This window comes from Fulmarus glacialis, unplaced genomic scaffold (assembly GCF_000690835.1).
Source record: "Fulmarus glacialis isolate BGI_N327 unplaced genomic scaffold, ASM69083v1 scaffold8089, whole genome shotgun sequence".
Taxonomy (NCBI): Eukaryota; Metazoa; Chordata; class Aves; order Procellariiformes; family Procellariidae; genus Fulmarus; species Fulmarus glacialis.
In genome coordinates this window covers 36,068-62,182 of record NW_009231374.1, presented here as the reverse complement: position 1 = coordinate 62,182, position 26,115 = coordinate 36,068, and the positions used below count along the sequence as shown (strand labels likewise).

The 26,115-nt window shown below is 47.7% G+C and overlaps 1 protein-coding gene across 1 annotated transcript in view; it reads right to left on the bottom strand.

Annotated features, from left to right (window-relative positions):
- The window catches only part of UBE2O (ubiquitin-conjugating enzyme E2O), a 28,104-nt gene that overhangs the window by 612 nt on the left and 1,377 nt on the right, over positions 1-26,115 (bottom strand). Inside the window, exons 2-17 of the mRNA XM_009584549.1 lie at positions 22,127-22,237; positions 21,141-21,238; positions 19,602-19,665; positions 17,680-17,823; positions 16,927-17,036; positions 15,928-16,078; positions 14,595-15,097; positions 11,572-11,726; positions 9,962-10,074; positions 8,733-8,858; positions 7,451-7,540; positions 4,437-5,094; positions 3,365-3,501; positions 2,639-2,842; positions 1,861-1,918; positions 4-208 (exon numbers count right to left, since the gene is read on the bottom strand). Of these exons, the coding sequence (XP_009582844.1) occupies positions 4-208; positions 1,861-1,918; positions 2,639-2,842; positions 3,365-3,501; positions 4,437-5,094; positions 7,451-7,540; positions 8,733-8,858; positions 9,962-10,074; positions 11,572-11,726; positions 14,595-15,097; positions 15,928-16,078; positions 16,927-17,036; positions 17,680-17,823; positions 19,602-19,665; positions 21,141-21,238; positions 22,127-22,237 (2,927 nt within the window). The remainder of the gene's footprint in view (positions 1-3; positions 209-1,860; positions 1,919-2,638; positions 2,843-3,364; positions 3,502-4,436; positions 5,095-7,450; positions 7,541-8,732; positions 8,859-9,961; positions 10,075-11,571; positions 11,727-14,594; positions 15,098-15,927; positions 16,079-16,926; positions 17,037-17,679; positions 17,824-19,601; positions 19,666-21,140; positions 21,239-22,126; positions 22,238-26,115) is intronic.

Below are 26,115 nucleotides of genomic sequence, written 5' to 3'. Positions count from 1 at the left end.
ACCAGGCGCCAGCCGTTGCAGCGAAAATGCTCGCGGATTTCGTGCTCGAAGACTTCCACCGGCCTGCGCAGCAGCTGCATCATGGACTGCACCACCCGGATCAGGGTCATCTCGTTGTAGCAGCGACTGTTCTCATAGCCCTCCTGGAGGCCCCGGTCGCTGTCAAAGCCCGCCTCGTTGTAGTAGGGCTCATTCACTAGGATGAGACCTGCCAAGAGAAGGGGAGACCAAGGGGTTAAGGGAGGAACTTTACTGCAAATCGCCATCTGAGGCAGATACTGCCGGGCCCCGATTTCTGCCAAGGTGGTTGAGGTTCGAGGGTCACAGCACCGCCGTGCTGAGGCACCGTGCCAGCTTCACCCGCAGCCACACCGATGCCGGCAGCCCAAGGCCGGCAGCAGGCAGTGCGGGGAAGGGACCGCAGGAGAACGCATTGCAGGGAAGCTGTGCTTTGACTTCAGGCAGGTAGCGGAGGCCAGGTCGGACAACCAGGACCCTGCAAGATGCACTGGACTGGTATCGCAGGGGGAGCACTTGTGTGAATGGGTCTGTGGCCTTCTGCTAGGGCGGTGGGGATCTCGGATGCTACCGGGAGCGGCATTCAAGATCCTTGGCCGGCAAGAATAGTCTTCCACCAGTGCGATGCAGAGGGCATGCAACGGCAGAGTAGGTCAAAAGGGCAGAAGGGGAAAGGTTTCACAGCTCCTTTCCCTTCCCTCCCCTCCTAGCAAAAAAACCACAAACACACCCAAAGCTTTTTTTTCTTCTTTTTTTCCCTCCTCCTCTTAATCAGAAAAAAGGCCAATCTTCAGTTAACAGGCTTTGAGCTGGCCAGCTCCTAATCTATCCAGCATAGTCCCATCAGACTGTGGTTCTCAGACAGTGAATACTGTGACAAGTCACCCATACCAAGCTTTCTCCTGCTTGCTTTTGGTCTAATGTAATTACATGTATGTAGCAATGGCAGCAATACTGCCAGGCTGCTGGCAGCCTGCCACAAACTGCATTAGAGCCGGTGGAGGTGAGATCATGAGTCTCTCAAAGCCCAGGCAGCAGGAGGAGGAGAGGAGGTTTTTCACTAGCACCAAGTTGCTCCAGTAAAACATTTAGTATTTCATTTTCTAAATTTGGATCCTCAGCTTTGTGAAAAAGAAAGGCTTTTGTGGTGGTGTTCCGCCACAGGAGGATACAGGTGGGCTGTGAGACTTCAGAGGAGCAGGAGTCGCCTGCTGACTCAAGGCAGGAGCCCTTGCTCTGTGTCAAAGGTCTCTCTAGTCACGTGCCTGGGCTCCTTGCACAGAAAGTTGGCCTTGAGGAAGAGATTTGATTTAGTCTGCTCTCAAACTAGATATGGCAGGGCAAAGCCCCATGGCAGGAAGCCCTGGGGCTGGTCTAGACACACCCCTGATTATTCTCTGCTTCAGAAGGAGCATAAACACCATCATCGTCTGCAAAAACATGCCCAATGTAGAATGGGTGGGTGACTCAGTGGGGATAAAACCGTCCTGCGAATGAAGCCCAGTTTAGCAACTTCAACTAACTGTGGTAACTGGCTGAGGACACAGTGGTTCACCTTTGTCAGCTCAGAATAGCAAGTAAAACAGCTCTGTGCTTAGCTGCCACAGCGAGAAGGGAAAAGGACCTGGGATGCAGCCAAAAGTCAGGGTATGAGAAAAGCTTGCACCTGCTTTGCCTGCTGCACCAGAGAGATAAGGACACTGCTTTGTCCAGCAAGGTGAGAGCAAAAGGCAGCACTAACCCAGCTGGGGTGGCAGATCCCAACTGTGTGCCCCCCCATAAGCCTGCATCCCCTCCTCCCTCCACCTTTTCCTGTCCTGCAGGCTCTGCAGAAGCATTTACCTTGGATGGAGATGAGGACTTGGAGGAGGCTGGATTTACTGGTCCACCTTTCTGTCCCCTGAAATGCACATACAAATGCGTTAAAGGCCTGAAGCATCATCAGTTTGCTCTGTGATAATTGTTAGATGAAGTGAGGCCCCAGCTTCTCTGCACCCTTATTGCTAAGGTCCTGTGGCTCGCAGCAGGAACAAGGGACTGACTCAACAAGCACGTGATGGGCTAGCGTCCCATTGTACCAACCCAACTCTCCGTTACTTTTTGCCAGCGCTGCACCCCATCAGGCCAGTTCTGCCTGGAACGCTGTAACCCTACACACCAGGCATCGGTTCCAATCCCTCCCCAGCTGCCCCGTCGATCTACCTGCCCAAAACACAGCATTTCCCTGGCTCTGTTTATTCCAAGTCTCCAGCTGGCCTTTGTGCCACACTACACGATTTGTCTGCAGCATGGGAGACAGAGACCCAAACCACAGGAGAACACCCCATGCTGGTGCTGGCACCTCTGCTCTGTCCAAGTGTGACACAGCCCGGCTGGTCTGACCACAGGCTTCTCATCAAGGAAGGACCAACAAAGCCAAATACAGTCCCAGAAGAAGCCAAACTATACCAGTTACTTGCTCCAGACATCTAAAACAGAGCCCAAAGCCAGAGCTATCCCCAGCTCAAGCACCAACTTGACCAGAAGCCACCCAGGACTCTTGGCCTAGTAGGAGGTGGCTTGTTCCAAAAGCAGCCTGGCACAACCACTGCTCCCACGGACGGGCAGATGAAAGCATTACCTTGCCTATCCACGTCCCCAGGAGGCTGACACACACTTTGCCGTTGTCGTACAGGTTGGGATTCAGTCTCCCACTGCACTGGGAGAGGTAGCGGAAGAGAGGCGGGACAGCGGGGTAGATGTTGGGGAGCTGGATATCGAAGAGAAAGAGGCCATCTTCATAGGGTGTGCGCGTGGGCCCTTTTATAAGTGCTGAGAAGAGATCCTGTGGAGATAAGCCAGGCGCTGTGACAAGTCCTCCTACCTCGGCAGGGTTGTATTTACATAGAGGGAGAGAGGGGCTGTGATTAACTCAGCCCTTGCAAGAGTCAGCTCAAGCAACACATCTCGGGGCACCTTCCTCCAGAAGCTGCACTTCTGCTATGGCCTGACGGCAGACCAAGCCTTCAGATCTGAAGCAGGGCTTCAGAGGACGGCCAGCAATGCCCAAGCTGCTCACTGCTTACATCAGCCCCTTGCTGGCCTTTCCCGCTTGGTGGGACAGGCAGCCCAGTGGGGAAAGCACCCCAAATAGGCTTCCTGCAGTGAGGAGCTGCCCGTTGTTTGTCACCCTGACTTGGGGAATGTGAAAGCAGCCGTTTACAGTAATTACAGGCATATTTCACATACTGCACACATTCCTGCAGCTCTAATGCAAAGGATTAAGGCTAAGCAGGGAATTCCAAAGAAAGCAATCCGGATGCTGAGCCCAGCACTAACACACAGGCATTTGAGAACAGACACTTGCCATTCGATCCTCAAAGGTTTTAACCATGATGCCATCAGGCAGGGAGGTGGCCAGGAGAGCCATCTCTTTCCGCACGGTGCTAAAGAACTTCTTTGCTTCTGGGGGCTGGAACTCCATTTTCTTGAAGGCATGGGTATCTGTGGGGCAAGGAGGAGAATGGGATTAAACTCTGCCTTTGGAAACTGCCACAGGTTCCTTGTGAAGGCAAATCTATCCATGTGTTAAACCTGTAATTTGGAAAAGAAGAGTTGACTTGCTTTGGTGCTGAGCCAGGAGGCAGCCTAGAGATTATTAGATTTTTCCCACACTGTACAGCAGTCACAACCTGCATCTCCTGTTCTCATGGTCCCACACAACATTGTCCCTGTGCCTCACAAGGAGCCCTGTCCCACGGCTGGGACAATGATGCATCGCACAAAGTGATGACCCTTTCTCTGCAAAACCTAAGCGTAGCTCCCCATCTTTATTTATATACACCTGCAGGTTCAGAACACTTTGGCCACCTTTCCTTCTCAGGTCTGGCCCGGCTGCCTGGCTCGCCGAGCACCTTGGGCTCCGTTGTCACCAGTGTTCCACACAACCAGATGCTCTTTTTTATTTTTGGCTGATTAACATTGGCGCAAGTGAACAAGGACACTCACCCACCAAGGACACCCAGCACAAGAACACCAGCTGTTCCTGCTCTGCTTCTCAACAAATCCATCCCTGCAAAAAAGCCTGAACAAACCCTGTCGCTTTCAAGAAAGTATCTGCAATGGAAAGTGACTGATCTCCACAGCCCTCCGAAGTTAGTTACCAATGTGGACAAAGAGGAAGCCCAATTCTGTGGCTTGAGAAGTTACAGGAGTGCCTAAAGACGCCATCTAAAAGCCAGGTTTAAGTCCCAGAACAGATTGTGCTACAGAAGTTGTCTTAATTTCTCCTCCCCAGTTAATGAGCTGTGAAAAGGACTAGGAAAAAGAGAGGATACCCAACCCAAAAGGCCTAGAAGCAAAGACTTTGGAGAAAGAAACACTGCAGGACAGCAATGAAGCACAGAGTATCCCGCACTGGCCTGATCTGACACACTCACCTGGAGCATACTCCAACACGGAGAAGACTTCTCCCTTGGCACTGGTGAAGGTGACTCCAGGCTTGCCTCCACTCTGCTGGCAGAGCACTGGTGTCTCACTGGGCCACTCCGACCTCACTGGTGTCTGTGCCTCTGCTTTTTCTTCTTTCTTCTCCGTCTCCACCATGGCTTCCATCTTTTCCTCCTCTGCAATAGCTACATTATCCAAGGTCTTCTTTAGATTTTCCTGCAGCTTTTTAATATCGTCCAAGAACTTCTTCTCCCGAGTGGGTTTTTCCAGCTCCACCGTGGGGGAGGTGGGAGAGCCAGTCAGCAGCTGCTCCACAGTCATATTTTTCAGGCTTTCCAAGATCTTGATGGCCTCCTTTAGCTCCCGGAAGCTCTTTGGGGCTCCGTCCTTGCCAGCTTTCTCTGCAGCAAGATCTGCAACTGCCATAGCCACAGCTCCCTGGACTTGTTCGTCTACTTTTTTCACCTCCTCTGCTGCTGGCTCCTCAGGCTCTAACTCCTCAATTTTTGGGTGGTCGTCTTCCATGAGGCCATTGTCTGTCTCCCAGCTGTCGCTTTCATCCTCCCACTCAGAGGATGCCCCGCTGGTGCTGCCGTCAACAGAATCGTAGTCTGACTCCTCAATTTCTGATTCAATATTGTATAAGTGCTAAAGGAGAGCAGAGTTAAAAGAGATTTAGACTGAAGCACAGAGTTTTAGTTGTTTTTAAATGCAAGTCAGTTCTCCCCATGAAAAGGGAGCTTCCACCTAGGATTAGTTGGGCTGTTTCAACCCCTTCCATCTATACAGGGCGGACTGTGTTTGATCCAAATAACGTGCTCATCAACGACCAGCACAGATTATGAATCAGCATAGCCCCATCCTCCACCTTTCAAAGCAGTGCAGTGGGGGAAAACTAGGGCGATTTCTAGGTGGACTGCAGCCATCCCAGTGGCTGGGATCCAGCCAAGGAGAGCATGCAGGCACCAAACATCTACCTGGATGCCCCAGGGTTTCTGAACGCAGAGCTAGTTCAGGAGGTATTTGGTATCGTGTGCGGAGTTAGTATTTCTGGTCCTGCTTCTGCACCAGCAACTATGTTGGCACAGAGCCCTGGTTTGGCTGCCTCCACACTCTGTGCCTTCCACAGAGACAATGCTGGAACCAGGAAAACATTCCCACACCAGCTTTCTTCTTCTGTGGCACACAACACTGCTTTAGCTGTTGTATGTCACTACTGCTTAAAATTCAGCTGGGACAATGAAGCCTAACCCAAGTTGCTGAATAAGCTCTTACATAAAACATTCTCTTCCCCTTCATTACTGGAAGCTGAACCCATCCACACTCCATCTAGCCTCACCTGTTATAATCATGCCTTTGCACATGCTACATCTCTCACGAGGTTTCCCTGCAGAGGCTTACAGGCATACTCCAGCTACGAGCTCCAACATAGAAGCAGGGGAGCAAGAACAACTTCGTAAGGCTGTGTTAGGAGTTTCAAGACGGAGCATTTTATCCACAGGCTTCTGACACTTGAATGACAGCCCAAGAATCCTCTTAATCTTGCAAGATATGACCCCAGAGGCTAAGTGCATGGACACTCAGCCATCTTGTCAAAGCCTTGAACTGAACCAGCACTGTTGAGCTAGTCCTGTGCCACCCAGAGACAGGCAGGGGTTAGTCAGGTTCAACACAAGTGACTGCAGGCAGGAAAAGCCATCAAAACTCACTGCCCTCAAAGCTAATCCAAATCTGAGTTGGAAAGTTAATTAGCCAGTTATGCCATCTTTATTTTTAGAGCTGAGAAAAAGCACCCAGACAGCTTGTCTCTGGGCACGTGGACAGGCATTGATAAATCACGGTTTTACCAACTGATAATTCACACTCCTGACATTTCCCCAACTCCCATAATTACGCAGACAGGCAGAATCGAAGGGACTGGCATGACACAGCAGGAGCTGCTGCAGAGCCCCAGCACCGCAGTGTGAGAACAGCCCTTTGTGGAGCGCACATCAGACCTCCGATTGTGCCTGTGATCCAAGCACATGTGACAACAGGGGGAAGGGAGACAGCAGCCTGCTTTGTAATGCTCTAGTCCACTGCCATAGTGCAGGCATTGACTATTCTACTGTAATTAATGCAGAGCTGCTTGGTTTAAAAAGAAATCTTGATCGAATGCTTTTACTTGCAAACGCATCTCTGCATCGGAGGCAGTGGTGTTCTCTGCCAGAGTGACGGAGATGGGACCCTACAAAAGCAGGTCTCCTCTTATCTTTAGATTGTCTGCCTTAATTTGAGGCAACAAGGAGAAGAGACATGGGATGAAACCGTATGTGGAGCACTGAATAAGATTACACAACGGTACAACAAAAACCTTAGAACAATGCAGAAGACAAACCAATGGGGTTAACAGGATTAGTGTGGCTATATCTACATTTTTAAGTTCGCACTCAACTCCTTTCCCTCCCTGCCCTGGGAAGAGATACGGGTTTGATCCCTAGGTTAACTAAGGTCACAACTTGTGGCTCTAGCCCAGTTTCTGGAGGAGCTTCTTTAGCCAAAGAAAACACTATGGTGCCATTTCACAAGCGAGACAGAACAAGCAATCGTCTTTCAGGAGTGCCTTAGTTGGGCAACACAGCGAACCTGGGCTCAAGTCAGAACTGATGATCCCTGAGCCCTGCAACCCCCTCTGCAAAGCAGCAGGTGCTGGAGGCCAGGAGCAGGGCTGGTCAGAGCTCTGAACACGCAGTGCAGCGTGTGAAGGGAGCAACAGTCTGCCCATACTTTCCTATTCTCTGCATTCAAGAGCAGTAATGACCAATTAGTTGCCCAGTCCTCCGGACAAAGAAAGGATTTTCTTGTGCTAACAGAATTGGGAAGCCACCCCATCATATGGGAAGGCAGCAATAAATAGAGCAAGATTCCCTTATCCAGTGAATCTCTCTGCACCTGGGATTTAAAACCAAGATTTGTCACTCAGCTAAGAATTACAGGGATATTGCGAGCTGGAGCAGGACCTCACCTGAGGCAGAATGATAGTCTTGGAGTTATCAGCCCACACCACTTCCACTTTACTGCTGACATCCACTCGAGCCACCTGTCCGACCGAAGGCTGTGGAACAAGAGCAGTTTGTCAGTCCCTTTTCTTTCCCAGGCATTTCAGTGCAGAACCAGGAAGGTTTTGAGAAACAGATATTCCCCAGGTTGGAGACCCACCTAAAGCAATGACTGCAGCCTGTTGCAGAAGTGGCAGGAGTCCTGAGGTCCCATGCCAACGGGGAGAAGAATCCTACAGATAGGGTTTCCGTGAGAAACCCCAAAACACTGCCACGGTGATGGGGAAAATTTCCCCTCCCCTGCAAGGAGGACCAGGAGGGCTGGTCTAGCAGCAGATCCTGACTTCTGATCAGGACCAGGGCCACTGCAGGGCTGTGGCCTTTCGGCAGGCAGCACCGCTGGGGTTGTGCCAGCAAGGGGACCGGGCCTTCCCCGGAATCGGGCTGCCCTCTAGTGGGGTGCCCACAGCCAGCCCCTGTGCTCCGACACCCACATCAGGGGCTCACAGCAGCTTCTCCCAGCAGAGATGTGCAGGCATGAACAGACAAGTCACAGCTGGCACAGGGTGTGCGCAGTAAGTAGCATCTTGCACTGGAAGAAGGTTATTTAGGTCAACTGAGCAAGCTCAGATGTGTTTCATGCTGCTGAAACTAGAACCACAGTAAGAGCCACACTATACCTTTTAACCCTTTTTTAGGGCAGCAGTCTCAAAAGCTGGAGGTCCTCCCTACACAGTAAGGAAGTCTGTTTCCTAGCAAAGAGTGTATCCTCTACAGTATAAATTGTCCCCTCTTCCTCCCCAGGAGATCAATCAGCTCAGCAAAATTAACATGTACATAATAACTCAGATGCAAACCAGAACCCCAGTCTTCTGTTGCCAAGTGAAACTGGTTTCATGACAAATCCACCTTCACTCTTGCTCAGGAGCCCATAGAATATTCTCAGATTAGAAGTTACTCTGAAATCCTAAGCAAGAGTTTTATTAAAAACCCTCAGGCATATGTTTGATTCTTGTCTCAGCTTTGTTCTTGCTCTGCTATAGACCATCACCAAGGTCAAAGGATTTCAAAGTTACATCTCCACCAGACTTAGAGATTTGCTATGTTACTCACGACAGCAGGGGACACTGATACAAAACTAGCAAGCGAGGGAGTTTAGGATGCCCATGTGGGGCCGAAGGCCCTCCTATTAGCGTCTCCACTAATACCCAATGACAATGAGGTCACATAACTGTGCCCAGAACCTACCTCATCTTCCTTAGCTGTGGCTCCGTCCGAGTTGCCAATGCGAATCACAATGTCAGTAGTGCGGAAGCGAAAGTCTGGATGATCAGCAATATCATACACGCTCACATCCTCCTCCTCCCCGATCAGCTGCATCGGAGACAGAATGCGAACATGTCAGCCCTGGGATGCTGCACTGACCTTCAGAGCACGCCTTCAACACTTGGAAGTACTTTGTGTTATATTTTGTCAATTTTCAGTTGCTCCAACAGCCTGCAAGGAGCTGCTAATGTCCCTTCTCATCACCTCATCCTGTAGCACATCAATCAAGGCATGACAACGAAAGGAAGCAGATATTCTGTCTCATCTAATCACCCTCACCTTTACTTCAGGTCCCACATCACTACGATCACAAGACATGCAAGAACAACATTTTATTGCCTTCTGAACACCCAGATTTCTCAAGCAGTTCATTGGCGCCCAAAAGATTAGAGTTTACTTTTGAAATGATCCAAGGCAACAGGAAGTATCTGACAAAAAACTTGTCAATTAATGGGAAACATCTTTCCTTTGATTTCACCTAGAGGAAGAGAGCTAGGAGCCCAAAAATAATGAGAAATGGGTAAAGTGGAGCACAACCTCAGGACAGACTGATGTTCTGCTTCTGGATGTAAAGGGCCCTGCTCAGTTATGACAATGTGGTCTCCCATCCTAAGGCAGAAAGCAGTACACCAGATTTGTGTGGTTCAAGTCCCCCTCTCATCTCCAACTAGACTGTAGTCTAGGAAGACACTGCAAAATAGAGTGTTCCTACAAGCCCCGAGAAAAAGGTATTAGGCTGACTATAGGCAATAGTGCCTGGCAGAAGCAAGCAGGACAACATGCAATAGATTGATTCTCTTTCCGTGAACTAGCAAAGACTGGGAAGGAAAAATTCTTATAGTGAACTCAAGAAATCAACTGTCTGTGACAACTTGAGCAAAAATCTTCATCCATACCAGAGCCTGATGTTGACTATGGGATATAAACCCTCTGCTTGGTCTTCGCTGCTTTGCAGGCATCTACAAATATGAAGCGACACCACCTCTAGCTAAGCCTCCCAGGCCCAAAAGCACATTGCCGACCCATCCTCAAGGACAAACTCCACTGCAGAGCTGACTCCCAGGCTTATCTGTGTTTATCTGTGAAGCTTGCGCTGTTTTGTGGCTGCTCTCTCTTAGCTGGTTCCAACAGGCACTGGCTCCTGCACTTACCTCCACATCATCTCCGCTGGATTTCAACTTGAACCACTTCACCACACAGGTACGGCCAATGTGGTCACCAGACTGCACGACTCCATATAACCCGGGGTCCTGGGAGCTCTGAGCTTTTGGTCGCAAAGGAAGGGAAGAAAACAGACAAGTTCAGTGGAGGAGCACAGACTTCGCACAGCAACTGAGGCTGTAAGCTCCCAAGCACTCGCAGCTGAAACCTTCCACTTGTGAGTGGCATGAGGAAAACCAGTTCTTCCTACACAGTCAAAATTGTACTCAGCTAACGAGTTGCATTTTAACGGGGCACAGAGTGATGATAAAGATTATGTTGCATTGGACTGGGTGAACACATTCACTTTGGGACCACTTTCGAGCTCTATCAGCAAGAGAAACCACGCTGTCACCTTAGTGCTCTGCTCTCCAAATTAGCTCTGCACCAAGACTGTCAGAGTTTCTGGACAGGCTGGCCAAGAGCTCCCTGGGAGCAGCCCTGGCTGCCAAGCTCTTCATCTAGAAATGTGCTACCCACAGCAGTTTTGCTCCTCTGGAAAAATGGACTGGACAACAAAGGTGGAAGGCAGGCAGGCATGCATACATGTGCGTGTACAGGCATCGGGGATCCAACAGCACCAAAGCTGGGCCTGAACCACCTCTCTAGGCCTGGGCTGTTATCCAGCACACTGGTATCCAGATACCTTTTAGATTTATCTGGCTGACAAGATCCACCTCCCGGCATCCTTAGCAGGGAGATGGCAAGGAGCTGTGGGCATCCCAGACTGCCTGGAGAGTCTGTTTGACAGACACAGAGGAATACAGATTCCCAGAGGCCAAACTAAAATGGTAGAGCTAGAGCTGATGGATAACTTTAGTTTCCACAAACCATGTCTAACTCACAAGACCAGTCAGACTATTAATCATCAGAAATGGCCATGCAAAACAGCATCCTTTTTTGCTAAGCCAGGTATCCCTCTTCCCAATCTCACAGTATCTTATGCTCCTCACTGTTGAGAGTCTATCCCTGCTAGAACAGAAGAGGAGCTGAGAGCCAGATGGTGTGCCATCAATATTTCATAACCAAAAGCTGTAAGTGTCCTTGAACTTGTACTGTGACCCTCACCAGTGTCACCAATTGGTCTGGTGAAGAAAAGGGACGCAAGAAGATGCCTCTGGATCCCAAAACTCTCCAAGAAAAAATGGGGGGTCATGATAGGTAAGCCATACAGAGAAAGCAGTGTGAGTTGTTCATTTCTGCCCTTATTCTGTGAGAGAGCTCAGAGCCATTTGCACTTTCAAGGAGAAGGTGGGCCACCTCTACTCTGTAGAAATACTGAGAATCCTAGCTTTGCTCCTTGGCATTTATTCCTTTCACATCTTCCCTGTTGTCATAGTTCAACCTTGGTATTTAAATAATGGTTCTCTGCTGACATTCACATTAAGTCACCTGAATCACTGTTTGTCCCTTGTTAGGCTCTTGTGCCTACCTCAAATGAGTACTACTAACAGCTACTGTAACAAGTACAGTGCTACACTAGGAGATCCAGATTGAAGAATATTTCACAATTAAGAGCATGTTTGTTCCCTGAGGAGAGCATTGTTTTGACACCCAATACCTCTTTTGTCCACCACAAAATCCCCAGGGCAGAACTCGTTGTTGTCCAGATGGTGGACTGGAATCAGCTCATTGGAGCGAATGTTTGTCTCCACAGTGCCATCCTGCCACATCACGTCAGCTGAAGTCATCGTGGTCACCACTTCTACAGCAACCCTGGGAACACAGAAAGGCAACGAGTTACCAGAGGGAACGTGCATGAGCACAAGCAGAACGTGATGCTGCCAATATAAGGAATCAAGATGGATCTCAGCAGCACAAGGGTACACATATCAGCAGGCTAGGAAGCAAGTCAGGAAACCCCATCTAGTCCCAGTGGAAGCAGCTACACAGCAGGCTTTGTTTTGACGGGTTCTCAATCACTGCAGATGTTACATTGCTGCAAGTCTATATTGCAGGAGGACTTACTTTCCAGGGAGCTGATGCTGAGCTCACTTTTATTCCTAGTGAAGCAAATTAACATCTACTAGCACCCACTTTCTACCCCTGGCAGAGGCACAACAGGAGCTTCAAACACTTTGAAACTTAAGATCTTCTCCACTGAAGCACCTTCTAGCCTGGTAGCTCTGAGGAGCCTTTGAAACTAGGAGCATGGGACTGGAAAGGGAAGAGAAAGCAGCATCCATCTCAGCCCTTCCAGAAAGAAGGAAAAAAAAAAAGGCAACACATTGAATGTGGGTAAAGCAAAAGGATTTTGTCTGAAAGAGACAAGTTTCCTTCCCAGCTGTTCAAACACATACATGTGTGTCTCTGCAGCTCAGAAACGAAACCCAAACATGCAACAATGGACCACATGCTGGTACTCCGCTGAGGAGCTTGACAGAGCTGCTTGAAGAGACAAGTTGCTTGAGGGCAGAAGGAACGAGCTGCAGTCTAGCTGGACAGGCTCTTCTAATGAGCCCTCCACCATTCTCATGTCTCCTGCAGGACAGAACAAATTGAATCTCATGCTGATTTTAAATTTTGTCTTTATTTTGCTGGCCAGGCCTTCCAGACATAACACAAGTGCTGCATTTATGTTGGTCTCAAGTCAAACCATAAAGAAGATACAATAGGCAAATACAACTGTTTTCCTCCAGCACTGTTTTTATGAATGTCGAGAAATACTTTTAAGTAGAAATAACATGAAGTTTCTAGTACAGCCAGTACTCAACAGCAGAAATTATCAGAGAAGGAAATCTGCAGCAGGTCAAGTGTGGTGGGTGACACGCCAACAGATGGTTCCTTGGGGGAAGTGGGGGCATGTGCAGCTGAGGATGGGAGAGTGGAGAGGCAGGCCACCCAAGGAAATGGTACGGTCCTGTCTGCAGTGCAGTTTATGCTGCTTCGCAAACAAAAATCACAACCTGGCATTAGTAAAAATCCCTGTACAACCCCACTAAAAAATAACCAGAGGTCTATGTGCTGCTTGGAGAGCTGCAGCAAGTCACTAAATGATGGTAAAGCCACATGCTGAGTTGGCCTCCTGCAGTCAGAGATGCCCATGAGCTGACACATCAGATCTGGTGACTAACTGCAGCAAGCCCATCCACTTTGCATTTCTCAGCAGTGCTTGGCAGCACACCTACTGATGGCCTCACCAGCTTCATCTGAATATTCAAACAGCGAAGACCCTCGTGCTGAGCTGTGACCAGCTGCCACATATGCCCTTTAAAGCATCAGCTGGGGTTTCACCTTCTGTGCTTAAAAACCTGTATTTCTTATTCTCTGTGACATGGTCATCTCTGCAAAGTGTTCCAACATCTGATCTCTGCATTTCCTTGTACGGAGCTGCCCAGATCCAGCACAAGAATCTCTCAGTGTTGTCACAGGGATTTCTCCCCACTGCCTGTATGGTGCAGAAAGCTACCTGGTTTACTAGCTAAGCTCTCCTTAGCAAAGCCTTTAGAGAAGTAGAGGCACTCAGCAGGGGGGCGAGAAGTGAAAAGTGAACTGAGAATCAGTTCCCAGGCACTCTATTGTGCACTCCCATTTTTTTTTTTTCTTTCACTCAAACACTGCTCTGCTCATGTTTGTGACCTTCAAATCCAATTTCTCCAAAACCCACAAGGACTAAAGGAACAACTCTCCTTGCATACAGGCAAAGCTAAGATACCCCAAAAAAACGTGAAGTTCATGGCGTACAGGCAAAGCTAAGATACCCCAAAAAAAGGTGAATGAAGTTCATGGCATTCTCAAACTACTGGATCCCTTCAATCCTGATAATGTCACTTTTCTGGGAGGATTCTCACATCTTATCTGCACTAGTTCATTTCTGCTGCAGGATCTGCATACAACTAAGCAGCCCGGGGAAGCCAGCAAGACAGGCTAGCCAGCTGTCAGATGTCTCTGCATGCCCTGAAAACACTTTAAACATTTTCAAGTTAGGTAAAAGGTAAAAGCTGCTGAGATCCAGTTTTATCTAGAAATGGGCAGATACATGCAGTGCTCCCTCCCCCAAGCTACTGAAATAAATTCCTCCAAGGCTCTCAAGGAGTGGATTTTGTTCATTAAAAACCCAGTAAGAAGCATACTGCTGGCAAAAGTTGCAGCTTTCTCTCCAGAGCAGGGTAAGGATAAGAGACCACTGCAGTACGAAACCCTGCCAGCACAGACCTCCGTGCTCATCTGGAGACAGCTCTCTGGGGATAAGCTGTCCATTCCCGCTAGCATGGTCTATCGTCAGCCTCTCTGCAGAAGCTGCCAATGAGGTAACCAATTAGTGTCATGTTTAAGCTGTATCATCTTCCCTGTGTACAGAGTCTAGCACAGCACAGATATTCTGTCGATGCCCTGAGGCGTAGCTGAGATAGAATAGCATCAGTGTCACATCATGTGGTCCCACTTCCATCAGAAGCTGGACTGAGACCAAGCTGATTTCAACCAGGCCATTGCACAGTCATCACAAGATAATCACTGTTGGTTACTACCAAGGGGTGTTCTAAAATGAGGCACACCATCATCTTCCACCCAAGCTGAGGAGCAAGCTGAGAACTTCAATAAGGGATATTTTGGCAAGTACCTGGGTTTGGAAATCCAACTCACCTGTCTCCTGGCTTAAACTCTCGTGAAATCTTGGTCTTCTTCTTCTTGTGCTTCCGCTTCAAGTTTTTGATGGAAAGAGGGATGCTCTTCTTGCGGCCAGTGCCACTGCCACTCTGAGACGAGGCAGTGGAGCTAGCAGAAGAGGTGACAGAGCTAGTATCATCAGTGTCATCAGCTGCCTCATCATCAGCATCTTGTTCCATGGACTGAAGCCGGTAGTCGGACGACCCTTCGTCTTTCAGCAGAAAGGGAGGCTGCTGCTGTCGCGCTGCTGATCCCCCTTTCTCCTTCCCCATTTCTTCAGGCTGCTCCTCCTTTCTCTCCCCAGGACTTGGTGTACTGTTGGAAGAGTCATCCAGCTCACACTTTGATCCAGGCTTAAGTTCTTCTGATTTTTGGTCGGCAGCTGCAGCAGACTCTTTGTCAGGGGCTTCACTGGTACCCTGAGATTCCGGAGAGCATGACATGATCTTCACTATCTGCTTCTTCAGCAGCCGCCTCACCTAGAGAAAGCAGACCTGGGTCAGACAATATGCCTGTACACTCAGCAAGCTGCCAGCCAACCTGGGGAACGGTTAGCTTTGTACGCAGAGGAAAACAGCACCCCATGGGCCTCTGCACATTTCACCTGCACCAGAGCATTCTGCAAACCAGCATCCCACCACTGCTCTACTCAGGAGCAAATACCAGCCAGTTCCTGAGCAACACTGGAATAGTCCAAGGAAAGTGAGTTTTGCTCTTTAAGGCTATTTTAAGCACGTTCTAAACTTTTTGTTATGGAAACTTACAAGAGGCTGCACAAGTTAATCTATGCAACAGACACAGCTATGCAGGGAGGTCACCATCCACGCTGCTGATATCCTGTTATTCCAGGAACACCGCTGCTCTACAGCCAGCATGTAGAAACCATAGCATGACTCATTTGGCCTAGGAAGCAACGACTTCTTTCTTGTCTCATTGTAGCAAGGATTTAACTAACAGTTCAGCTCCATAAGAAACCTGAGGTCATGCTAATGAAAACGACATGTGTAACAGTCCCAGCTGTCACAGCACACCAGCTCTGACACAGCTTGACCCCTGCAAGGTGACACCTCTATGTTCAATGTCCTGTTCATGTTCTCTCATGGCATTAGCTGCATGCTTCACCCAGTGCAGCAAGACTGCTGTACAAGGTGACTTCGCTGCTGGCAACAAGGAGCCATTACTCTTTACAATAACCACTTCAGGAGTCACATTTCAGACCACATGACTACCAGGAAGATTTCTGCTTTAAAAGCCACAGCGACCAGAAATGCTTAGAGAAGTCAATGCCTCCCTCCACCCCTCAACTCACCTTTTTGGCAACTGATCCTTCACCCAGGACACAGTTCCTCTCGGGGCATTCACAGGTGATTTTTGCAGGTTCCACTTTGTCCGGGAACACATAGAGGCACCTTTCCCCAAGCTGCCTTTGGGCATGGTCAAAGCACCCTAGACGCTTTACCCTGGTAGAACGGGAGGACAGCCATGAGCAAAGTGCAAAAGCAGTAACAGAACCTAGCAGCGACCAGGGCCTTCACAAGGCTGGCATGACCTCATGCCAACGGCACTTCTTCTAGGGTGGCAGAAGCCGACACGACACCAAATCTTTTCCAGGCACACAATTCTAAAGGAGGAGTGGGAAATCTCACCAGGGACTGGGTGGGGATATAAAGGGTTTGGGTAGGACATCAGTCACTCCTCTCCCTCTAGCTGCCCCTCCCAGAGACAGCTGCCAAGAGACATTTGAAGTTGGCATTGGTTTTTTTGCTGTCATCCCAGAGCTCCTCTCCTCCAGCTTCCTTATGAGCTCCAGGCAGGAACTATGCTGCATTGTGCTATTACTCATCTGACTTTTCTTTCTGAATTCCGTCCAGCCCATTCTTGCAGCTGCAGCCTGCAGAGGGCACCCGATGCTCCCTCAGCACCAGCCTGGGTCCAGAGCAGGACGCCTTCGCTGCCTACTGCACACACACAGTTAGAAGATGCAGCCTGCTCCAGACACAAGTGGAAAGACAAGGGACGAAGCGAGCTGTTGCCAGACACCACTCTCCTCTATGTACTTGTCAGCTGGAGATTACTTGAAGAGGATTGGTGGGATGCTAGCCCCTGTACTGGTAACTCAAGTGTCTGCTAAACTAATTTGGAAGCTATTCTCTCACATTTTGAATCTCTGGAATATACAACCATACAACAAGGAGAAAAACCCACTGGAAACAGCAGCGTTGTGTCTAATCAGTCGGCAGGCATGTCACCCATGGTCTGTGCAGGCCCTGGGTGCTGGGAGTGAAAAGGGGTTTTCAGCTGATCTCACCTGGACAGGTTCTCCTGGCTGATTACCGAGGGGGGAGGGCTCACACTGTCAGTACCTCCAGGACAGAAGCTTTTAGTGATCCAAGTAACCTTTAGTTCTACCACCTGTACCTACAATGTAAAGAGAGAGAAAACAACTTAATTTTTCAGAAGCTTTCCTAGACCAATGTCTAGGATCTGAATGCACAGGAAAGCAGCAAACCTGCTTTTATAATTTAAGATGGCCAAGTGCAGTTTCACCACATGCAGGACCACTACAATGCTCCCACTGCATGGCTCTTGGCAACACCAAGAGCTTCTACAGTTTTTAACTTCAAAAAAGACGACATCTGGCTTGGGAAGGAAGCTATAGTACGTACAAATCAGTGGTCCAATGTCACAAAGAGACATGCTAATGGACTTGGAGCCGCTCCCTCTTTCAGCAAAGAGTCAGCAACGTGTCTCCCTTTTTGGATATCATTAAGTTTCAATAGAAGAGGTGCTTCTACTACCCTAATGATCAGCAGTACTGGCCTCTAAGTGTATTGGCACACAATTATCTTACAGGGTGCCGGCAGGGACCCTTGGGAGGAAAAGGCAATCCACGCTCAAAAGTCCTGTCAGTCCACAATGAGAAATTTGTCACCTCAGAAGAACAGAGCCACAGTGCATTTGCTCTTGGAAGGTTACCATGGCAAGCTGACTCTGCTCCAGAACGCCAGCCAGGGACCATTCTGTGCAGAAGGTGGCTGTGTGTCAGCTTGTCAGTCCTTACCTCTTCCACCACCACTCTGAACTTGCTCTTTGTGCTCAGAACAGGCTTCACACCCGAGAGCCACTGCACGCTGGAGAAGACTTTAGAAGGCCCGATGAGGACTTGCCCAGGATAAAAGCCATATGAATCATCAAAGAAGAGACCCTGTGGGGGAAAGGGAGGGGGAAAAACAGCATAAAGGACTCTAAGATTCCAGCATTTCTCTTCTCTCATTCGTGATCAGTAAGATTAACCACAAAGGTAAAGTCTGCAAGTTGCCCATCTCTTAAAGCTCATCTCTCTCCTGAAGTCAGCCCAGCAGTTCCTATAGCAACCCGCTCTGTCACAAATCCAAATGGGACTATGACTCAGTGGGGGAGAAGCAAAGGTACTTGGAGGAAACAAAAGATGTTGATTTCCGCACAAATGTTCTCAATAACGAGGTAGCCGAAGTGGGCTGAGTCCTGGGCAAGGAGACCCATCTCTTTCCTATGCTCTAATTCAAGCACCTACAGCTTTCAGAGCCAGAGGATGCCCGCCTTCAGTCCTCTGCCTGTCAAATTAAGTTCGTAAGTATTACTCCTGTGTTAAGTGGACTAGTTAATATGACAGTTCTCTGAAAACAAAACAGGGTGGTAAACACAACAATCGCTGTCCTAGAGCTTTTTCCCACTGCTATATAGAGTGACTTAATGAGCTGAAGATTCAGAATGTGGGGGCGGACAGAGCAGTTTAGGGTAGATAAAATACTGAGCACAAAACTGTATCAGTCTTGTAATTTGTCAGAAAGGGTAAGAGCAGTGCAACAAGATCTAAGTCAGGTAAGTATTAACACACAGCAATTCTGAGTACAGGATCAAGAGTAACACTGGAGACAACTCATGTTTCAGACCAAACCACAAGTCTCCAGAGGACTATGTACAATTTAAAGGCAGCCTGACTCAAAACAAGGTATCTCAAAATTGGGTATCCAGAAACTGGATGCTGCTACAGCATCCGTTTAGCAAGTGGAAAACATACTGCACAACCCAAAGTAGCAGAGACTAAGATACTGGAGAATATCTAGCAGACCACACCTTTTCTGTACAGAACAAGAAAACCACAGCAGCACATCCTATTAAACTGATACTCCATTTACTCTTCAAGAAACAGGCATCAAATTTTAACTGAAGTGCAGTTTTAAATCAAAGGGACCTTTGCTTTGAAGGCTGGGAAGGATAACGGCTGGCTGCATTGCCAGTTCCTAAGAATTACACACCATTCTCAGTCAACTCCCAATACCGCTGCCAGGAACGCAGCAAAGCCCTACTGATGCTGTTTGGAAGAACAAGCAAGCTGTCGTCAGCCTTTGAAGGTGAGAGGTTAGATCCCATCATCACACAGGGAACTATGTTTTACCCATAAGCTAGCAAAACCTTCCCCACCATGTGATTTGGAAAATGCCAGTATGGTAGCAGGTCTCCATTCAGAGAATGCGATGGATTACAATAGCAAGAGAGACAGTACTTTACATGATCTGGAAACATGTTTCTAGCAGAACACCTTTTAAACAATATGCCCTTTTCCAGAAGGGGAACAATTTTGAAAGCATTAAATGGAGTAAGAGCCTTTTCAAGCATGTACAGATATAATGAGCAGACAGTGAACTGCCTTGACATCAGCCATCTGACTGCATGTTATGCAAGTTGTTTGCAAAGAAAGCAGTTGGATATACTAATTGTAATACCTCCTCAAAACCTGCTCATTACTAACATTACCTTTAAGCTACATCCTGTTACACTTACTTCAAGAGAAGATCTAGTGAAGCGTTTTTCAGCTGTGAGGTATCATTTAATTTTTAGGATTAATAAGTGCCTATGGTTTTGCCTTCCCCCTCCCTCCTGCACAAAAAGCTTACAAGATGAAGTTGATCAAAAAGACTCTTAGGAGAACCAGAAGCTCACCGAGTCACTGACATGAGGACAAACGTCATACAGCTTGGCTCCGTCTTCTGTGCTCATAGAACACCTGGAAAACAGACAAGAGACACAGTCGCATTTCCAGAGCCATCCATCTCAAAAGCAAACAGCACCAAATTAACTGACACTGCCTGAGCAGGTCTGTCCACATGCCCAGCAGTATATCGCTGAGCCTTTATGGTCCACAGCAAAACTGGTTATAAACAAGCTATAAAACACTGCCTGGTATTTAAAGGTTCCCTTCAACATGTAAAAAAACTTAAGTAATATGCAGGGTGCTGGACAAGATTTGTCTGCTGCAAAGGTCCCATTTGTTACTTACGCCGACACTGGAACCTAAAGCAATTTGGGTATACTTGCTTCAGTAATAGCTTCATTTCCAGAGTGAGTTCTGGTGGGATTTCAAATGATTCATTAGGAAGAGATTTTGAAAACAGTTACCTCATTTTACATAGCTATGCATGAGCTGGTAACAGAAACCAAGCAAGGTTTTAAATTGCACCAGTAACTGCAGGCGAAACAGATAGAGAAGTGTAGCTATTTTTCACTCCCAGTTTAACATACGCGTAAGAGCCTTCCAGCCTGGGTTAACTGAAAGCTAGAACAATCAAAATCACAGACGCATCCACCAATCATCTGTTATAGCTCTCGCATTACTTGCTTCTCTTAGAAAGACTCTGAGCTGGCTGCAGGGCTGTGGGTTTGTTTTTTTTTTTTTTTTTTTAAACATCAATGTCAACACTCAATTTACAAGACAGATGGGTTATTCCCCAGCTGCCAGGCCCATAAGCCTCTTGGCCCTCCACTGGTTCCTTCCTTCCCTTGCATAAATAATAAAAGTTTGTTGACAAGACAGGCCTCAGTAACAGAGTGAACGTAGTGAATTCAGAGGGGTTCAGTTCACAAGTAACTGTCCGACATGCACATGGAACAGAATTCAGATCCTTCTGCTGGCTTTGCATTCTTTCAGTCCCTCTGGTTAACTCTCTCTCTAGAGATACGACTTTGGATTATGTCTTCATTGAAAAAACATTCCTAATACAGTTGCGAATAACAGTGAAAAAGCAAAGCTGTTCAAACATGGGCTGCTTCATCTTTGATAAAAACCACTAACCTGCAAGTTTATACACTTTCACAGACTTTTTTTTTTAAGGTAAGAATCCTCCCTGCATCTCAGTGAAGTTATGCTCTCCTACTAAGAAAAGGTCTGGAATAGTGATCCATCTTAAACAGCCACTTTTCCAGTGGAGAAGCACAGTTTAAAGACCAATGTGCTTTAGTTACAGATCACTGATCTGCTGGGATTGAAAAAAATTGTCACCTTTCAGACAACAGCTTTTCCAGAGGGTGACCAATGAATTTCAAGGTTTTCAGAGAAAGATGTAGTCTTACTCTACATCTGAAGACAATGCAAGCAGATGATTTATCAGTATGTGAATGAGAAGCCCAGCCTGTTTCTAGTTCTCCCAAAACAGAACGGGATTGTGAAACCCAAGGGGGACAGTCTTCAACAGAAAGAAGTACCTGGCTCCATTGGAAAGCTTGAGGATGACTTGGTTCTTCAAATCATAGACCTTGCCCAGCCAGCAGTCATAGGCTATGTAGTCACCATACATGAAAGGCTATGAAGAAAACAGGAAACAAACCTTATAAACATCAACACTTGTAGTTTAGGCCATCAAGTAAGTCTTCAGACAACGCAGACTAGATAGCAATCTCAAAGGGATTTATGACAGCAACTGCAGATCTCACTGTAAACCGGAATGAATCTACACTGAAGAGTTTGCTTGACAGCACATAGCCTGGATTCTCCAGTTAAAGAGCTCAGGCTTTCTGGGATTTTTTCCTCAGATCTTAAACTTGCTAAGTCACACTTGCCTTCAGCCAATATTAACAACTAATTTTTATTACTCAGCCTAATATTCCATCCCAAGCAGAGAAGCCTGTATCCCACTGCCCTTCCACAAGCTGTTTCTTGAGAAGGGTTGTGACACTCCTGCTCTTCACTCTCAAGTTATCTTTTTCTCAGAGGAAGAAGAATGATGAAAACCTATCCCGTCCACTCAAGAGGGAGAACCAGGTCCATTTCAGACTGTTCCAGCTCAACAGGAAGATACCCAACTCTTCTCAGCATTTTTATAGCCTGTTTAAACAATAACAATACTGCAGCTCAGAAGCTCTGTGCCACTGCCATGGGGCTGCCCCAATCAGGTCATCACAGCGGCCCATCTCAGTGCAGAACTTCTCACACAATTTAATGTCAATCTAGCCCTCCAAGTCAATTTGGTCTCAGTGATGTGATCAGAAACACAGAGCAGATGGGGAGATGAGGCGATGCTGCATCATCTTCTTCCAGGGAGGATGCTTTCACTAAGTTTAAAATAAAACCAAACGACAGATGCATCTTGCACAATATGGATGCCTCCCTTGCATGTGTTACTTGGAATACAGCAGCATCGCTCCAACCCACCAAGCCCTGGCTCCCACGTGTATTTTGGCTGTGTTCTCACCCAGATATGTTGCAGGTCTTTGCTGTTGACAGGGTAGAGGATGCAGTTGGTTCCTACCAGCTTCACAGCACACTCTATGTTGACATCAATTACAGTCCCACACTGGCTGTCCTGAAAACACAAAAGAAAAACAATTTATCACCTAGGGAAGGGTCCTACATACACACGTACATGGCTCTGTGTACAGATGGGAAGTGCAGAGACAAGTCTCAAGAGTAAACCCGCCTCGTACCGTTCAGGCCCTCGTTCTGAAGGGGCATTTCACATGACCCTGAGACAACTCAGAAGGTGAGATCACTATTAAAGACCTGCAGTGGTTTCTTCCCAGTTAAAATTTGCAATGGCTGCTAATGTAGCAGCCCAGAGACTCCTGCATCTGTCCATCATGTGGTCAAATAAGACCACACTATGCCAGGTGATTAGCATTTACTTACTTTAAAATCTGCCTGGCTCCTCGGTCTATCCAACTGAGCAGATCTCTGCAACTCCATAGGACCATCCTGCAGATACTGCTCTGAGCCAGCAAAGGCAGGGCATCTACCCCAGCACACAAGGGAAAACCTTTAAAGCTATCTGACTTTTCACGTAAAGCTTGATTTTGCACGACAATATAAATGGTCTTCAGTTGCTGCCATACTAAAAAAAAATCTGGCACTTTTCGTCAGATTTCAAGGTTTCAAGCCAGATAATTTACAGTTGGTCCAATTATGAGATGGTTGTCATTATCTCCCTCACTTTTTAGCAAAGTTTTAATCTTTTTAGTCCCCAAGAAAATAACGCATGCTGTCAAGAGCCTTCTGGGGATAGTTTGGCAGGGAGCACACAATATGCACATTGCTTACACATATGGCAGAGGCCTGCAAGGAAGGGCTGCTAACCCAAACACTGTCAAATGCGGCAGCTGCCCTGGCCTCCTGACAGCTGGGACAATCGATACTCTTATTTATTAAAGACCACAAGTCCATTATAAAAGCTGACTGAGGGCCAGCATGACAAATGCCCTGGTATCAGCAACTTCTGAAGCTGTCCTTATCTCAAACATCAAGGTCTCTGCTCCAACAGGACTTGAGCATAACACTCGAAGGGCTTATACCCTGCGAGAAGTGGATTTGTTTGCTCAGTCCACTCATAAACATGCTGTTCTTTTGACCACATTAAATATTTACTCAAGGCTTTCACTCAGAGCCCTGGGCAGCCCTGTTGGGAGTTCAGGAGTTTGCTGGTGCTCAACTCATCCAGGCTCACCTTGAGGACTGATAGGTAGAGCAAAGACACCCTGCAGACACCCGCAGTCCAGGATAATTCCTGGACAGATTGCTCAGCCCATTTGGCTGGCTTGCTTTCCACCTGCCTGCTGCAAGTCCTCTTCCTCACATCACACAAACCCTGTGCTCCTCAGCCCCCCGGCTCCCGAGGCGGCCGCGATGAGGAGAGTGGGTCCCCCCCACGCATCGCCCGTGCATAGTTGTGCCAGCATGGCCAGGAGGGCTGGCAGAGCCCAAAGCAGGAGGGGCTTGTTCCCTCCCACTGCTCCACGTATCACTCCCATTTCTTTCTAGAAAGGCTGGGAAGCAAAGGGAGCCTTTCCCAGCTATAGCTCCATCGTGACAGACAGCAGCTAAGCCTAACGTAGCTTGCAGCCTGTACAGGCTGCCAGGAAAGAGCCCAGCAGAGCTGTACCACAACTCTCACCTGAAAAGGGTTTGCCAGAACTATGCCAGATTCACATCAGCTGCTGCCAGCACAATTTGAGCTACAGGATGAGCAAGGCCTGCTCAGAAGCAGCACCTGCTCAATCGAAACCCACAGCTTCTGAAGGCCAAAGCACAGCCACCTACCCTGCTTTTCCTCCAGATTAAGTGAAATTAAGTATGCCTAGTCTATCCTCTGCCCATGCTTTGCAGTTCAGGCCCTGTGTTTCAGATTTCTTAGTAGTCAGAACCAAAAAAACCTCAAGAAACAAATCCCTTGCCCTACACCGAGCATTTCAGAATTAATTTTTCCTTTAGCAGCAGCCAACATGACAGCAGCTCCGAGACATGCTACAATCGAACACCTGCAGCTTCTGTGGATCATCTTGTCTCTGGGCCTAAACACCCTCTTTTATTGATGGTGAAAGAACAGCAAGTAGTAAAACCAGGACTGGGGCGACTGACACACATCAATACCCTCTGCCCATTCTCTAAGTGACAGTGTCCCCATGGAGAAGGTGCCTGCACCACCCTACAAGCCTGCCTCCCACCTAACACAGCTGGGTGACACCTAGTCATGGGCAAGAGCACCGGGTGTAGCTCAGCTTGCTTCTCCTTCCAGTTGCAAAACGCTTGAGCAAGCACAGAGCACTGTCTGCGGTTAAGAAAGCAGAGATCAATGTTGTGAGAAGCCCCAGAAGCTACAGGGCTTTTGAGTCACAGCTCTCCACCCTCACCTGCCACTGAACCTTTCTTTGTTATGAGTTTACTTATTTCACTGTCACATGAGACATTAGCCTGCGACAGGGCAGGCAGATTTGCAGGCTGAGGGGTTCTGCTGAATCACTCTGAGATTATAGCAGTGCTCAGCAATGCAATCCCGCAGTGAGAAGTCACCAACTTGTCTCTTCTCTTCCAGGGCAGGTCTACAGCCAGAGCACAGCTCCCCACCAGCCTGCTCAAACACAACTGTCCTGTCCATTAGATGCTTCCATTAAAGGAGGGCCAAATGAAATGAGCTGATGTTTCACACTTCTGTAACAAAAATCAATTTCCATCAACCCCAACAACAGAACTGGAAAAAGGAGGTGACTGATCTTCATTAGAAGAGTTCTGGGTTCAAGCTCCGCTCACACCAGAATTAAGCATACTCCCTAGACTTTCCTCCTGCTGCTTCTGGGACCCTGAGGGCATGCACCATGCTGGAAATACTGAGTATTTAAGCAGTGAATGGATGGAGAACTGACTCTCTTCCTTCCCCATCAGAGACAAGGCTTTAAGGCAGACCAGCAAACTCCTATCTGAGAGAAAAGCAGCTCAGCAAGCATAGGCTGCAGTCCCACATCTTCTAGCCCCCATCCTTCTACTCCTTCCCTCAAAGCTCTCTTTTCTAATAGGGGATCTTTAGACCACCCTCTTATTCCTTTATTTAAAAGGGACAGCATAGCCCAGCACCCTTTGAATTAAAAAAAATCCAAGTGTCTGACAGATTACAGACCTACTTCTAATCTTTCCCCCAAATTAGCATTATCACCTGGAAAAATGTCCTCTGCCACTTTCACCACTTCTCATCCAGCTGGATCAGACTTACAGGCCCAACTGCATTCAGGGAAAATGATCTCATTTTATGCATTACCCCCTGAAGCAGTCTTTCCCCACACTCAGGGCTCGATGAGAAGCACATGAATTTGAGTCAGCTCTCTTCTCTTGAGGAACAGAGGATTTCAAGTCCTTCCCGCTCAAGGTTAAAAACAAGCCCTAAGAGAGTGTGGTGAATACAGAATAAGTTCCACATTGTGCATTTGCCAGGCCAACTGGTGCAGGGCAACCATCCCACATCCTGAATTTGGCAGGCTGACACTTGCAGATTTTATATTCCAAAAATTACAAGAGCATTTAAAATAGATCTGATTAACAAATGAAGGTTTTCTTTGGGGGTTTATTGTTTCATTTACCACTGACATTTAAAACATACTTGAGGGTAAGGTGAAGTGTAAGTCATCTTCAGATTTGCTATGCTTTTGAATAGAGAGAAGAAATTGAGTTATAGCCTCACCATTCCATCAATTAAAAAAAACGAAGTTATCAGCCACTAGTACAAATGGTCAAGCAAAAGCCAGTGTTTAAACATGCAAACAGACAATAAACGAGCATGCAAAACAACTGCTGGGTAATGTGTCTACTGAAACACATACAGCAAGCCAGAGAAGCCAATTTCTGCTCAGATGAGTATGGAAACTACAAAAAAAAGCAGCACATCCATGTTTGCCAAGAAGAGAACAACTTGCTGTCCTGAAA